General features: G+C 39.8%; 1 protein-coding gene across 4 annotated transcripts in view; it reads left to right on the forward strand.

Annotated features, from left to right (window-relative positions):
* The window catches only part of EDA (ectodysplasin A), a 379,926-nt gene that overhangs the window by 265,043 nt on the left and 97,617 nt on the right, over positions 1-17,266 (forward strand). For all 4 annotated transcript variants that reach the window (XM_065900795.1, XM_065900796.1, XM_065900798.1 and 1 more), the window contains exon 2: positions 9,170-9,275. In XM_065900795.1, the coding sequence (XP_065756867.1) occupies positions 9,170-9,275 (106 nt within the window). The remainder of the gene's footprint in view (positions 1-9,169; positions 9,276-17,266) is intronic.

Raw genomic sequence — 17,266 nt, forward strand, 5'->3', positions numbered from 1 at the left:
TTGTCAGGTAGAGTAATCTTGGTTGTAGGTTCTTCCCTTTCATCACTTTAAGTATATCATGCCACTCCCTTCTGTCTTGTAGAGTTTCTGCTGAGAAATCAACTGTTAACCTTATGGGAGTTCCCTTGTGTGCTATTTGTCGTTTTTCACTTGCTGCTTTCAATAATTTTTCTTTGTCTTTAATTTTTGCCTATTTGATTACTATGTGTCTCGGCGTGTTTCTCCTTAAGTTTCTCCTGTCTGGGACTCGCTGCGCTTCCTGGACTTGGGTGGCTATTTCCTTTCCCATGTTAGGGAAGTTTTTGACTATATTCTCTTCAAATATTTTCTCTAGTCCTTTCTCTCTTTTCTCCTTCTGGGACCCCTATAATGCATATGTTGTTGCATTTAATGTTGTCCCAGAAGTCTCTTAGGCTGTCTTCATTTCTTTTCATTCTTTTTTCTTTATTCTCTTCTGCAGCAGTGAATTCCACCATTCTGTCTTCCAGGTCCTTTATCTGTTCTTCTGCCTCAGTTATTCTGCTATTAATTCCTTCTAGTATAGTTTTCATTTCAGTTATTGTATTGTTCATCTCTGTTTGTTTGTTCTTTAATTCTTCTAGGTCTTTGTTAAACATTTTTTGCATCTTCTCGATCTTTGCCTCCATTCTTTTTCAGAGGTCCTGGATCATCTTCACTATCATTATTCTGAATTCTTTTTCTAGAAGGTTGCCTATCTCCACTTCATTTAGTTGTTTTTCTGGGGTTTTATCTTCTTCCTTCATCTGGTGCATAGCCCTCTGCCTTTTCATCTTCTCTGTCTTTCTGTGAATGTGGTTTTTGTTCCACAGGCTGCCAGATTGTAGTTCTTCTTGCTTCTGCTGTCTGCCCTCTGGTGGATGAGGCTATCTAAGAGGCTTGTGTAAGTTTCCTGATGTGAGGGACTGGTGGTGGGTAGAGCTGACTATTGCTCTGGTGGGTAGAGCTTAGTAAAACTTTAATCCGCTTGACTGTTGATGGGTGGGGCTGGGTTCCCTCCCTGTTGGTTGTTTGGCCTGAGCCGACCCAACACTGCAGCCTACCTGGGCTCTTTGTTGGGGCTAATGACAGCCTCTGGGAGGGCTCACGCCAAGGAGTACTTGGCAGAACTTCTGCTGCCAGTTTCATTTTCCTGATGGTGAGCCACAGCCAGCCCCCACCTCTGCAGGAGACTCTTCAACACTAGCAGGTAGGTCTTGTTCAGTCTCCCGTGGCGTCACTGCTCCTTCCCCTGTGTCCCGACACGCACACTACTTTGTGTGTGCCCTCCAAGAATGGAGTCTCTGTTTCCCTCAGTCCTTCCAAAGTCCTGCAATCAATTCCCACTAGGCTTCAAAGTCTGATTCTCTACGAATTCCTCCTCCCGTTGCTGGACCCCCAGGTTGGGAAACCTGACGGGGGCTCAGAACCTTCACTCCAGTGGGTGGACTTCTGTGGTACGTGTTCTCCAGTCTGTGAGTCACCCAACCAGCAGTTACAGGATTTGATTTTACTGTGATTGCACCCCTCCTACCGTCTTATTGTGGCTTCTCCTTTGTCTTTGGATGTGGGGGTATCTTATTTGGTGAGTTCCAGTGTCTTCCTGTCAATGATTGTCCAGGAGCTAGTTGTGATTCTCGTGTTATCGCAAGAGGGAGTGTGAGCACATCCTTCTACTCCGCCATCTTGGTTCCCCTCTGTGTTTGTGTTTTTTACAGATTTTTTCCTGTAATTGATTTCTAGTCTCATAGCGTTGTGGTCAGAAAAGATACTTGATACGATTTCAATTTTCTTAAATTTACCAAGGCTTTATTTGTGACCCAAGATATGATCTATCCTGGAGAATGTTCCATGAGCAGTTGAGAAGAATGTGTATTCTGTTGGTTTTGAATGGAATGTCCTATAAATATCAATGAAGTCCATCTTGTTTAATGTATCATTTAAAGCTTGTGTTTCCTTATTTATTTTCAGTTTTGATGATCTGTCCATTGGTGAAAGTGCAGTGTTAATGTCCCCTACTATGATTCTGTTACTGTCAATTTCCCCTCTTATGGCTGTTAGCATTTGCCTTATGTATTGAGGTGCTCCTATGTTGTGTGCATAAATATTTACAATTTTTATGTCTTCTTCTTGGATTGATCCCTTGATCATCATGTAATGTCCTTCTTTGTCTCTTGTAATAGTCTTTGTTTTAAAGTCTATTTTGTCTGATATGAGAATTGCTACCCCAGCTTTCTTTTGATTTCCATTTGCATGGAATATCTTTTTCCATCCCCTCAGTTTGAGTCTGTATGTGTCTATAAGTCTGAAGTGGGTCTCTTGTAGACAGCATATATATGGGTCTTGTTTTTGTATGCATTCAGCCAGTCTATGTCTTTTGGTTGGAGTATTTAATCCATTTACATTTAAGGTAATTATGGATATATATGTTCTTATTGCTATTTTCTTAATTGTTTGGGGTTTGTTATTGTAGGTCTTTTCCTTCTCTTCTTAAAAAAATTATTCATTTATTTATTTATTTATTTGGCTGCATTGGGTCTTTGTTGCTGCATGCCGGCTTTCTCTCTTAGCGGTGAGCGGGGGCTACTCTTGATTCGGTGCACAGGGTCCTCATTGTGGTGCCTTCTCTTGCTGTGGAGTATGGTCCCTAGGCCCTCGAGCTTCTGTAGTTGTGGTTCACAAGCTCTATAGCACAGGCTCAATAGTTGCGGTGCATGGGCTTATTTGTTCCGCGCCTTGTGGGATCTCCCTGGACCAGGGCTCAGACCCATGTCCCCTGCACTGGCAGGTGGACTCATAACCACTGCACCACCAGGGAAGTCCTCCTTTTCCTTCTCTTGTGTTTCCTGTCCAGAGAAGTTCCTTTAGCATTTGTTGTAAAGCTAGTTTGGTGGTGCTGAATTCTCTTAGCTTTTACTTATCTGTAAAGTTTTTAATTTCTCTGTCAATTCTGCATGAGTTCCTTGCTGAGTAGAGTAATCTTGGTTGCAGGTTTTCCCTTTCATCGCTTTAAATATTTCCTGCTACTCCCTTCTGGATTGCAGAATTTTTGCTGAAAGATCAGCTGTTAGCCTTATGGGGATTCCCTGTATGTTATTTGTTGTTTTTCCGTTGCTGCTTTTAATATTTTTTGTTTGTATTTAATTTTTCATAGTTTGTTTAATATGTGTCTTCGCATGTTTCTCCTAGAATTTATCCTGTATGGGACTCTCTGTGCTTCCTGGACTTAACTATTTCCTTTCCCATATTAGGGAAATTTTCAACTATAATCTTTTCAAATATTTTCTCAGTCCCTTTATTTTTCTCTTCTTCTTCTGGGACCCCTATAATTCGAGTGTTGGTGCGTTTAATGTTGTCCCAGAGGTCTCTAAGAGTGTCCTCAATTCTTCTCATTCTTTTTTCTTTATTGTGCTCTGCAGTAGTTATTTCTACTATTTTATCTTCCAGGTCACTTATCCATCTTCTGCCTCAGTTATTCTGCTATTGATTCCTTCTAGAGAAATTTTAATTTCATTTATTGTGTTGTTCATCATTGTTTGTTTGCTCTTTAGTTCTTCTACGTCCTTGTTAAACTTCCCTTGTATTTTCTCCATTCTATTTCCAAGAGTTCGTATCATCTTTACTATCCTTACTCTGAATTCTTTTTCAGGTAGACTGCCTCTTTCCTCTTCATTTGTTTGGTCTGGTGGGTTTTTACATTGCCCTTTCATCTGCTGTGTGTTTCTCTGTCTTCTCACTTTGCTTAACTTACTGTGTTTGTGGTCTCCTTTTCACAGGCTTCAGGTTCATCGTTTCCTGTTGTTTTTGGTGTCTGCCCCCAGTGTGTATGGTTGGTTCAGTGGGTTGCATAGGCTTCCTGGTGGAGGGGACTGGTGCCTGTGTTCTGGTGGATAAAGCTAGATCTCGTCTTTCTGATGGGCAGGACCGCATCTTGTGGTGTGTTTTGGGGTGCCTGTGACCTTATTATCATTTTAGGCAGCCTCTCTGCTGATAGGTGGGGTTGTGTTCCTGTCTTGCTAGTTGTTTGGTATAGGATGTCCAGCACTATAGCTTGCTGGTCGTTGGGTGGAGCTGGGTCTTAGCATTGACCATCTCCATCTCTTGGAGAGCTTTCACTGTTTTATATTATGTGGAGCCTGGAGGTCTCTGATGGACCAATGTCCTGAACTCAGCTCTCCCACCTCAGAGGCACAGGCCTGACACCGGCCGGAGCACCAACAGCCTGTCATCCACATGGCTCAGAAGAAAAGGGATAAAAAAAGAAGGAAAGAAAGAAAAAAATAAAATAAGGTAAAATTATTAAAATAAAAAATAAATTATTAAAAATAAAAAATAATTTAAAGTAATTTTTTAAAAAGGAGAAAAAAATGGTCAGACGGAACCCTAGGACAAATGGTAAAAGCAAAGCTCTACAGACAAAATCACACAAAGAAGCATACACATACAAACTCACAAAAAGAGAAAAAGGAAAAAAATATGTATATCTTTTGGGAAGTCTGAGGTCTTCTGCCCGTGTTCAGTAGGTGTTCTGTAGGAGTTGTTCCACATGTGGATGTATTTCTGATGTATCTGTGGGAAGGAAGGTGATCTCCACGCCTTACTGCTCCACCATCTTGAAAGTCTCCCCCAGTCACTGATTTTTGTCTTTACCGTTATACTACACAAAGGTTAGTTTTCCCTCCTATCTCTAATTGAGACAAATAAGATCATTGTGCGTAGGGATCCTCTTTCAGTTTAAGCAGTGTTTTGTGTTTTTTCAATGAGAAAATAGAAACTGTTCTGTTCAAAGCATTTTCATATACAGGCAGTCCCCTTCTAATGAATATTTGACTTATGAATGTCCCATACTCATCAACAGCCTCTCTGAAAGGACTTTAAGCTACTCCTACTACCCACGGAAGCTGGAGTTGTTTCTTCCATCTACAGGAGTTGGTTTCTCCCTCAGCTCTCCTCTTCTGGGAGCCTGAGTTTTCACAAGCTCCCATGAGACCTTTTGGAACAATTAACATGTGAGCACATTCTCCTCCTGCTGCTGCCAGGACACAAGAAGGTGCTGGTGACCGTGTGAAGAATCCCCATAGGAGCTGAGCCCATGAAGGAACACAAAGAGTATAAAGAAAATTCTGGAATTCTGGTTGGTGATGGTGGGGAGGTTCTCCATTTGTGCTTGAAAATTCCTTTCCTCTAGAAATAGCATTATACTATAATAACATACCTATGTAAAACTGAGTTTTCTGACTGACTCATTTATCCAGACCACAGCCAAGAATAAGCAGTAAACAAATGGCCTCTAAGCCGCCAGAGTATATGCATCTTACTTATTGGAAAAGCCATTCAAAAACCCACTGATTGCCTATTTATTCTGTTTGTACATGATTCTAATTAGTTTTAATGAGATGTGAGATGTCAAGTCTATAGGAGGTTATAAGCAGCAAATTTGAAGAGACTGGAAAAATGTTATAAGTGGATGAAGTGAAATATGATAGTTGACAGCAAGGTAAGAGACCGAAAAAGCATTAAAAAGAAGTTTAAGAACTCAAAAGCCGGGCTTCCCTGGTGGCGCAGTGGTTGAGAGTCCGCCTGCCAATGCAGGGGACACGGGTTCGCGTCCCGGTCCGGGAAGATCCCACGTGCCGCGGAGAGGCTGGGCCCGTGAGCCATGGCTGCTGAGCCTGCGCGTCCGGAGCCTGTGCTCCGCAACGGGAGAGGCCACAGCAGTGAGAGGCCCGCGTATCGCAAAAAAAAAAAAAAGAACTCAAAAGCCAACCACAATGAAAAACTCCTTCACATCCACAAGCATGGCTAAAATGAAAAATTGACAACACCAAATGTAGTGAAAATGCAGAGCAGTAGATTGCTCACACATTACCAGTGGGAGTAGGAAAAGGTACAGTCACTGGAAAATAGTTTGACAGTTCCCTTACAGTAAATAGTTACCATGTAGCCCAGAGGTTCCACTCCTAGGTGTTTACCCAAGAAAAATGAAGACATATATCCCCTCAAAGCCTCATACTCATATCAGCTTTATTCATAATAGCCCCAAACTGGAAATAACCCAAATGTCCCTCAAAAGGCAAATGCATTAAAAAGTTATAGTATATCCGTACAATTAAATACTACTCAGGAAGAAAAAGGAATGAACTACTGATACTCACAACAACGTGGATGAGTCTCACAGACATTGTGCTGAGGGAAAGAAGCAACACAAAAATCATATAAACATATTGTATGATCCCATTTATGTGAGGTTCTAGAATGGCGAAAACTAAGCTATGGTGATAGAATCAGAACAGTGGCTGCCTGAGGTTGGAATAGCACTGAAGAATGACTGAAAGGGACACAAGGGAAAATTCTGGGGTGATGGAATTGTTCCATATCTTGATTTGTGTGGTGGTTACAAAGGTGTGTATTTTTCAAACTGTATGCTTAAAATGTGTGCACTTTATTGTATGTAAATTTTAGCTAAAATTTTCATAAAGTACATAATTTACAAAGGGAGAAAATCCTTCAGAGGACCCCCCTGCTACAGGGTAAAATCTTAACTCCTTAACATGATCTGGCCTTTGTTTAATGTCTCTTGGCTCATTCCTTACCATTCCTCCCCAACTCCTACCACTTACTTTATGCTACTTATATTTCCAAAAACTGCTTCTCTGTCTATTTCCTCTGAACCTTGAAGCACAATGCTCCCTTTGCCTGGAATTCCTTTTCATTTTCTCATTCATCACTAAATCCTCAATATCCTTCAGGACTCACAGAGGTAGCACCTCCTCCAAAAAGCCTTTTCCACTCCCAGTCTGTATTAGGTACTTTCCCTCTTCCTCCCAGAGAACTTTATGCTTCTCTCTAAGAAAGCATGTATTGCTCTGTAATGTTAAGTGTAACTTTAAAAAACCCTGAAAACTATAGTGGACTGGTGCCATTTAATGTACAGGCAAATAGTCTTCTACATATTCAGTAAACCCTGAGTGAAATCATATATTGTAGACTAATTTCTATCCAAAATAGCTGAAGTGAGTTTAAGCACTCAAATTTATCATGAAAACTCTTCTATCCAGAATTACTTGTTCTTCTAGAGTTGCAAATGATTGAGATTTTAGTGTAAATAGCAGTTTGGTATTATATTATTACTAGTATGATAGCTTATTTATATTGTGGGTTAAGTAACTTTCTATGGGCTTTATCTGGAAACCTAGCCAGACTTTATTACGTTGATTCTACGGGAAAGTGCATTTTACATTCCAGTCAAGTGAAAAAAACACTGCTCAGTTGAACCATGTGAAATTGCTGATATTCAACCATTTTTGACTTACTAAAATGGCAGTTTCATGTGATTCAACCTAAATATTTTTAAATACAACCCTATGGCAAGTTGGAGATTGTTAATTATGTATTTAATACATGAATATATTCTGTAAGATGCTAATCTTGTATATTAAGGCTATTGGGTATAATTGTTTTACATAAACAGTAAATTACAGGATTTTTAAGAAAGTTTGTGTAGAATGTTAAGGCTTGCTTGAGTTCTACCCATCTTTTTTGCAGTTAATCACAGATGCAACAGACATGAGGATATTCTGGAATTGTTTATTTTTTGAACCAATGATAGGGTGAAAATGCAGATTCGTTTCTTCTTTTTAACCTCCAAACTATCTAACCAGTCTATTTTTAATATTAATTTTAATTACAATAATAGCTAACATTTATTGAGTGCATATTACATGCTGGGTACTGTGCAAACCCAACTACTTTATGAGCAAAGTACTGTTATTGTCCCTATTTACAGATGAGGAAATTAAAGCTTAAGGACCTCGCCCAAGGTTACACAGCTATAAGTGGCAGAGTCGGGTTTGGAATCACTTTCAGTCCTACTACTCTGTCCACTGTTTACCTCAGGCACATTTTTTTTAACCACAAGTAAGCACTCATGCTGAAAAATTATGATTCAATTCAGCAGGTATATATTTAAGCTGTGATTACCATTAGTGATACCAGGCCCATTCACATATGAAATATGTTGTATTATTATGAGAGACCATCGTAAGACAGTAGAGGACTAAGTACCAAAATGCTGTAAGCGTTCTGTTGGGATCTAGGAAAGGGAGAGAATAATTGTGTGCTTTATTATTATTAACTCCCAGAAGAGCGTTGGCATAAATGGTACCATCCAATCATAATTGGATGCACAGCATTCTGGGAACAAGCCAAAAGTTCAGCATAAATAGAAATGTGGAAAAATCATGGATGTATAATAATGAAGTTCAAGAGGGAGTAGCAAGCCCAGGTCTAATTCTGGGCAGGCATCAGTAGTATGTAAGGGAAGTTAAAAATCTATGACTGGGCTCTCTGGACCCCAGAACTATACTGACAAGTAGGACTGAATGATTACTCATTACGTATTTGGGGCAGATGAGAGGGGGGCAGAAGAGATTAACCAAAATTTCATGCCTACATTTTTGGGATAATAATGTTATCAAAAATAAAATAATTTGTGCAGTGGAGGGGAGGATGGGCTCAGGCTTTAGACACTCTGAATTTTTTTTATTGGAAGTATAGTTGATTTACAATGTTGTGTTAGTTTCAGGTGTACAGCACAGTGATTCAGATGGAAAAAATATATATATATATATTCGTTTTCAAACTCTTTTCCCTTATAGGTTATTAAAAGATATTTATAGTTCTCTGTGCTATACAGTAGGTCCGTGTTGTTTACCTATTTTATACACAGTAGTGAGTATATATTAATCCCAAACTCCTAATTTATCCCTCCCCCTCTTTCCCCTTTGGTAACCATAAATTTGTTTTCTATGTCTGTGGGTCTATTTCTGGTTTGTAAATAAGTTCATTTGTATCTTTTTTTTAGATTCCACATATAAGCAATATTATATGATATTTATCTTTGTCTAGCTTACTTCACTTAGTATGATAATCTCTAGGTCCATCCATGTTTCTGCAAATGGCAACGTTTCATTTTTTATGATTAATATTCCATTGTATATTACATTCCATATATATAGTATATGTATATATATATGCACACTACATCTTTATCCATTCATCTTAAACTCTGTGAATTTAAGGTGAAGGCAGACTGTCTACAGAAAGCCAGTTTTTTATGTTGGCTATAGTTGACTGGGGTCAACCTTTGACTTATCTACTTGTTATTTTTCAGGTGGCCCTTCTGAATTTCTTCATCCCTGAAGAAAAGTCATACTCTGAAGAGGAGAGTAGGCGTGTTCGCCGCAATAAAAGAAGCAAAAGCAGTGAAGGAGCAGATGGTAAGTCTATTTGGGTGATCCTTTATCACATATCAGCTGATGAGAGTACCATTCTGAGAACTACCTTTTCAAGTGTACTTCACCATCTCCTATATTTTCCACAGACGCAAGGTCACAGAAGGTTTTTCTAGCTTAACCTACCTAACCTACTCTTTTGACATAGAATTGACTGTACAAGGATCCTGTCTCCTCCAACCCCAGTATCTTTAGTCCTTTCACAGTATGTCTGATAGCCATGGTAGCATTTGTACCTCTGAAGATCACCCTCCATAAGGACTTCATCTCTCCTGGGGACATCCTATATCAACTGAGGCCACCAAGAGGATTCAGTCCTATTCTTGGAATGACAGAGTACTGTGCCATGGTGGCACTTACATGATATGTTAAATCCAGTGATAATTATGTCACTGTTGGCGTCAGCTACCATGCCTCTAGGACTCATTTGTAAGTTCCTTTAGGGCAGGGATTCATTTCTCTTTGTAAAGCTCCAGAATCTAGCCTAGTATCTAGCAAATTGTTGGTGTTTGTAATGTAAGTTGGTAATGTTGATTGCCCCTTCAGCTGGGTTATGATGTGCCATGAAAACCATCCCTACTGAAGGTGAAACAGATTTGAGTTAACTAACAATGCATTTTGTGGGGCATAACAAAATGTTGAGCTAGCTCCTGGGCAGGGTCTTTGAATCGCTCTATTTTAACATCATTCTGTCAATTGACAGAATGCTACCTCTTTAGAGTAGGAGTTTGTAGAATGCATAGCTATGGGCTGTTGTAAAGCCATCTGGATTCAAAGACAGCACGTGGCTGGCTAAATCTGCCAAAGATATATGTTCTGGAGGGTTACAAAGCAATATGACTTTATGAAGATGAAAATCAGATTTTTTTAAACCTGACATTTGTTAATGTAAGTAAGGGCCAGCGATGGAAGCAGTTCCAGACCGCATGAGCAATTGAAGCAATGGGGCCAGGACTTTGTCATTTGGGACAAAAAGAGGTAAAACTGGATGAAGTCTGAAAAAGAGCTCAGAAGAAGGACCTGTAATAAAAGAGAGTCAGAAATAAGTAGGCTGTTTTTAGTCAATGGAGGTGGCAGCTTTGAGCCCTTCAATTGAGAAATGGACCAGCGGGGCCATTCTCTAGAACAGATACTTTGCATACAATTCATGACCAAGTTCAAGCCTAGGAAATGTGGTCCATGAAGTAATAGGCACCCATTATTCATATACTGCTTGCCGCCAGTTTCCTGGAAGTCTTCAGAAAGCTATGTAGAAACTGAGAACTGAGAATCAAGGTCCCTTTCCTCTCCTTATCATCTTACTCTTTGATGCATGTAGGTCTTTCCACCTTTGACTCTTCCCCTGAACTATTCCCAGTACCACAAAATCTTTCATATTCCCTGATTGCTAAGGAAGAGAAAAGAGAGGTGGTAAGAGCAATATCACCTTCTGTAGCGGGCATGGTCTTCCCTTCCTCTCCACAGGGGAGGTCCAATAGCTTCTAAAGTTTACATCTTCATCTGGCCTTCCAAGTTTTCTCGTAAAGAAGGCAGCTTCCTTCACTCTCCCAAACCACTTTATCTGGATCTGGCTACTAGCATCTCTGCTATTGATTTTCCTTACAGTGTTTATTCTGTTTTGATACAAAATAGTTTTTCCCTCTGTTGAAGGCCAAAGCATATCATTAATTTTTAGTACTTCTTATCTAATTTCCTCCTGGTCTGATACTCTTGTCAGTCACTAGACACTAGTCACTTTGTGCCAGTGCCTAACTTCTCATGCAATCCCAGATACTTTCTTTAAACAGTATAGCAGGGAGGAATCCAAGAGCCCCTTAGAGTTAGAAGAATAGAATGCTTGGGGGTTCTGGGATTTGATTAGATTTCCAACCTTTCACCTGGGAGGCTATAGCACCACTTCTTTAGATGTGGTGGGTGCTCCAGTGATTTAGAGGGTGACAAGCCAATCCAAATCTCCTTTACTTTTGAACCATTCCTCTTACTCTGCTGAGTGTATGGTATATTTATTCAAAACATTCTTCAAATATTTACTGAGAAAATACAGCAGTTTCTATAATACTAGAATGAAAATGCCATAAGGATAATCGTGTTTATTTACTTTTACATCCTCATTGCTCAGGAAAGGACCCAGCACATAGTAGGCCCTCAATAAATATTTCTTGTTGCCCTCAAAAGGCTTAACTTCCAGTGTAAAGAGACAGATAATAAACAAAATTGGTGGTGGTAAGTGTTGTGGAGAAAAATATACCAGGGCAAGAGGGAGAGAACATGATGAAGTGTGCTGTAAGGTGATCAGGGAAGGTCCCTCTAATAAGGGAACATCTGAGAAGAGACCTGAATTAAATGAAGGTGTGAGCCATGTGAATACCTGGACAGGGTGCAGGGAAAGGAGGAGAGAAGAAGCAGTAAATACAAATGCTCTGAAGTAGAAGAATGCTTGATATGTTCCAGAAAGATCAGTGTGGCTGGGAGCAGAGTGAGCAAGAAGGAGAAGGAAGGAGATGAGATCAGAGGGGGAAGTCAAACTTAGAGCCTTGTTGTAGGCCAAGCTAAGGACTCTGACCTTCACCCTGCATGAGATGGGGAACCATTGGAGAATTTTGAGCAGAGGCATGACAGGACCTGACTTATGTTGTAAGAGAATCCCTCTGGCTACTGCAGGGAGAAAGAACAGAAGCAGAAAGATGTGTAGGGGAGTGTAACAATAACCCAGGCGAGAGATGATGGTAGTTTAGACCAGGATGGAGGCAATGGGGGGGGTGGGGAGGAGTGGTCAGATTGTGGACAGATCTTTGAAGGAATAGCTGACAAGATTTGGAGGTTCACTAGATAAGGGGTATGAAAGAGAAAACCAAGGATGACCCCACAGTTTTGAATCTAAGGAACTAGACTAGTAGATTTGCCATTTCTGAGACGGAGAAACAGGAGAAGAGGAATGTAAAGGGATGTAAAGAAGGAATCAAGAATTCAGTTAGGCATGCTAAGTTTGAGGTGTCTACTAGGCACTAAGTATATATGTTAAAGAGGCAGCTGGGTATATAAATCTACACCGTATATCAAGACAACGTGTCTCAAGACAATGAGCTGACTCTTAAAAGAATAAAGAACTTCTCATTGAAGAAGTGAGTCAGTCTGTAAACCATATGAACAGAGTAAGAGGTTGGATGGGGTAGGTAAATCAGAGGGGGGTGAGTTAAGGACAAAAAAAAAGCCTATTAGGTGTCGTTTCTAAATCCACAAGTTACTTGATATATTATAATAAAAAGTTAGCTATCCAGGGACTTCCCTGGTGGCGCAGTGGTTAAGAATCCTCCTGCCAATGCAGGGTACACGGGTTCGAGCCCAGGTCTGGGAAGATCCCACATGCCGCGGAACAACTAAGCCCGTGTGCCACAACTACTGAGCCTGTGCTCTAGAGCCCACGAGCCACAACTACTGAAGCCCGCACACCTAGAGCCCACGCTCCGCAAAAAGAGAAGCCACAGCGATGAGAAGCCCGCACACCGCAACGAAGAGTAGCCCCCGCTCGCCCAACTAGAGAAAGCCCGCGTGCAGCAACAAAGACCCAACACAGCCAAAAATAAATAAATAAATTTATTTTTTAAAAAATTTACCTATGCAGCTCAGGTTTGCATCACAAATATCAAAAAAAAAGTCATTTACCTTGAACATTTAAGAGCCTGACAGGGATTTCAGGAAGAAAACATTTTTCAAAGGTCAAAAATAGAGATAAGTTTAAAAAGAGAGCAGGAAAATCAGTTCTAATTCCTTGTATAATTTTTGATGTTACTATCCTTTAATTTCTCTTCTCAAAACTTTATTTTATTGTCATTTAACAAGACTTCTAGGCACTACCAGAAGTATAAAGATGAATAAGACCCTCAGAGAAGCTTACATTTTAAGGAGGGAGCAGATACATTTATTGGCAACAGATAAAAATTAACCAAAGGTAAGGTGAAGCTGAGTCCTAGAGTTTTACCTTACACAGTACATAGAAGACACTCAAACATTTGTTAAATGAATAACCAAACAAGAAAATGGGCAGGGGGTGGAAGGAGTCTAGATTTTTTTCTGTCTAGGAACTATAGGCATTAAGCTTGATGATCTTCACTAATCCCTGTGGGAGAAAAAAAGTCTTAACAAATGGTTCATTCACACTTAGGAAAAGCAAGGGACGTCAGGATCCTTAGGAGCCTGCATAGGTTCACCAAGAATAAATCAGACTGTTTTCCTGTTTTCACCAGACTGCTAAACTAGTTGCTTAGGGGCATAACATAGACATAGTCTACCTTTTTTTAATTTATTTTTTATTGAGGTATAGTTGATTTACAATGTCATGTTAGTTTCAGGTGTACAGCAAAGTGATCTAGTTATATATATATGTGTGTGATATTTATACACATATATAAATAATATTTATACACACATATGTATATACTCTTTTGCAGATTCTTTTCCCATATAGGTTATTACAAAATATTCAGTATAGGGCTTCCCTGGTGGCGCAGTGGTTGAGAGTCCGCCTGCCGATGCAGGGGACACGGGTTCGTGCCCCGGTCTGGGAAGATACCACACGCCGCGGAGCGGCTGGGCCCGTGAGCCATGGCCACTGAGCCTGCGCGTCCGGAGCCTGTGCTCTGCAACGGGAGAGGCCGCAACAGTGAGAGGCCCACGTACCACAAAAAAAAAAAAAAAAAAATTCAGTATAGTTCCCTGTGCTATACAGTAAGTCCTTGTCTTTTATCTATGTTATACATAGTAGTGTGTATACGTTACTCCCAAATTCCTAATTTATCCCTCCCCCCACATTTCCCCTTTGGTAACCATAACACATAGTCGATCTTGCCTTAAAAAAATGTCAGTGGCTATATCCAGGTCATACCCAATCTTTCTGACCCACCATTCAAGAAATGATTGGATTCATCTCATTTTCTTCCTTTGGATTACTCTGTAAATGAAGGCATTGACTAGGAAGCGGGAGTCCCAAACACAGGGTTAGTTTTCCTCCAGTATAAATCGTGGCACTTTATAACTTAAAGAAAATGCGTGAGATCTTTTTCTTTACTACATCTCTATCTTAAATTTACTGCTCCTGTTTTGAGTTGGCCAAAAGTAATTGATATCAGCTTTAAGTTCATTTTTGCTAATTATATGAGGCCTTTCGCTTATTGTCGTTCTGCAAGGAAAGCACGATCCCTTCATTGAAGGTGTTGTGAGTCACGACAGTTACAAAAATCTGTGCCAGGATTTCCTGCTGAGATCCATCTTTGTGATATGTTTCTGAAATAATAATAGTTCTAGGTGGCTTGCTTAAACATCTCTTGCTGGGTACTCCAGAATTCTGCAGAACGTAATTTTCTAGTTAGAATGAAATGTAGAATATATTCAGAGGGTCAGGAGGTCTTAGAAGCAGATAAGTGAATCCAGAATTCCCACAGAGATAGTGTCCATATTTTATAAATATAATTGTAAAACCATCTGTTCTTTTCCTGTAGGAGCATTTTCAGAAATCAAGCACAATATTAATATCTCTCCATACCTACCATCCCCCCATATTTCTGTCCTAGTAGAGAATAAAAATAAAAGTGCAGCATTGTGTAATAGAAAAGGTATTAGATTGAGTCACAATTTCTGGATCCTGATCCTGATGTTACTGCCACCTTATCAGGCATGTGACCTTAGAGGAGTGACATCCCTCTGAGCCTCAGTTTCCCTTAGCTATAAATGGGAATAATTAGGCTTGCTTGCCTAGTGCAGTCATTGTAATAATCAAAAGTGTTAATGTATGCAAAAGCTTCAGAAGTTAGCAGCTATTAGTAAATTCTGTCTGGAAAATGAACATAGTAGCGTGGTCTCCGAGGCATTTTAGGCACTCATATTCATTAATTTATGAATAACCACTCTAATGTCTACAGAGGTACTCTCTTTCAGACAGACTGTCCTTTTTTGTACTCGCAGATACTATCGAAGCCCATAGAAAGAAGACTCCAAGCCTCAAGTTATGGCCTACCTCATCACAAGAAATGATCACATCTGTACACTTCCATGCCACTCTCTTACTCTGGCTGGCTGGCTGTGTATATGTGTCTCTTTTTTCAGTATCTCTTCTTTGTAGTTTTCTTTACCTTTGGACAGATCAAGAAAAACTTAGTATTCATTTTTGGTATTATAAAAGAGTAAAGGGAAAAAACAAATAAGATTGAAATATATCCTTTGTCCTTCGTTTCTTAAAAATAATAATGGAATAAGACTTAGCCAGCATTAAGTTGATACAGATGAAAATGAAAGACTATGATCTCAAAGAAACAGACTTCTGCCTATACAAATATTAACTAGAGTTAAGAAGTGCCCTCATTCTAGTACTGCTCTTGTATTTACTGCTTTTTAGTGAGCCATCACTGTGCTATTATCAAATGAGAGAGATGAAAATCGTTTTGAGAACAGATGGAGTGTCAGGGGCTTGTTCACAAGACAAAATTAAAGGTTTTGTGGATTTACCATGTGTGTAGACTTGAAGAGGATTGTTGATTTCAGCTGTACATTCCCCAAGGTTGCCTACTGGTCATGGAAGCCAACGGCTTAAGTACCTACAGCACAACACTCTGGAGCCCTCTGCCTTTTCATCTTGTCTATCTTTCTGTGAATGTGGTTTTTGTTCCACAGGCTGCCGGATTGTAGTTCTTCTTGCTTCTGCTGTCTGCCCTCTGGTGGATGAGGCTAGTGTAAGTTTCCTGATGTGAGGGACTGGTGCTGGGTAGAGCTGACTGTTGCTCTGGTGGGCAGAGCTCAGTAAAACTTTAATCCGCTTGACTCTTGATGGGTGGGGCTGGCTTCCCTCCCTGTTGGTTATTTAGTTAGTTCTTCTTGTTTCTGCTGTCTGCCCTCAACGATGTGATATTTTGATATACATATACATTGTGAAATAGTTACCACAATCAAGCTAATTAACATTTCCATCACCTGACATAATTCCCCTTTTTTTGTGGTGAGAACACCTAGTCTCTTAGCAAATTTCAGGTATAGAATACAGTATTATTAACTATAGTCACCATGCTATGCATTCGCTGTTTAGAACTTACTCACCTGCGTAACTGAATCTTTGTACCATTTGATCAACAACCCCCCACCACCATTTCCTCTACCCCCCAGCTCCTGGCAACCACCTCTTCTGTGTGTGTGTGTGTGTGTGTGTGTGTGTGTGTGTGTGTTTATCACATTTTCTTTCTTCATTCATCTGTTGATGGATACTTACATTGTTTACATATCTTGGCTATTGTGAGTAATGCTGCAATGAATATGAGAGTACAGATATCTCTTCAAGATACTAATTTCATTTCCTTTGTATATACACTCAGAAGTAGGATTGCTGGATCATATGGCATTTCTACTTTTAATTTTTGAGGAACATCCACTCTGTTTTGCATAATGGCTATACTGATTTACATTCCTGTCAACAATGTACAAGGGGTCCCTTTTCTCCCCACCCTCATCAACGCTTGTTGTCTCTTGTCCTTTTGATAATAGCCATCCTAACAGATATGAGGTGACATCTCATTGTGATTTTTGACTTACATTTCCTTGATAATTAGTAATGTTGAGCATCTTCTCATCTATCAGTTAGCTATTTGTATGTCTTCATTAGAAAACCATCTGTTCAGATCCTGTGCCCATATTTTAATCAGGTATGTATGTATGTATGTATGTATGTATGTGTGTGTGTATGTATGTATGTATGTATTTGCTGTTGGGTTGTTTGAATTCTTTACATATTTTGGATACCAACCCCTTATCAAATATGTGGTTTGCAAATATTTTCTCCCATTCTATAGGTGGTGTCTTCACTCTGTTGATTGTTTCCTTTTTTGTGCAGAAGATTTTAGTTTGATGCTATCCCACTTGTCTTGTTTTTGTTGCCTGTGGGGTTTTTTTTAATAAATTTTATTTTATTTATTTATTTATTTTTGGCTTCATTGGGT

The sequence above is a fragment of the Phocoena phocoena genome, chromosome X (assembly GCF_963924675.1).
Source record: "Phocoena phocoena chromosome X, mPhoPho1.1, whole genome shotgun sequence".
Taxonomy (NCBI): Eukaryota; Metazoa; Chordata; class Mammalia; order Artiodactyla; family Phocoenidae; genus Phocoena; species Phocoena phocoena.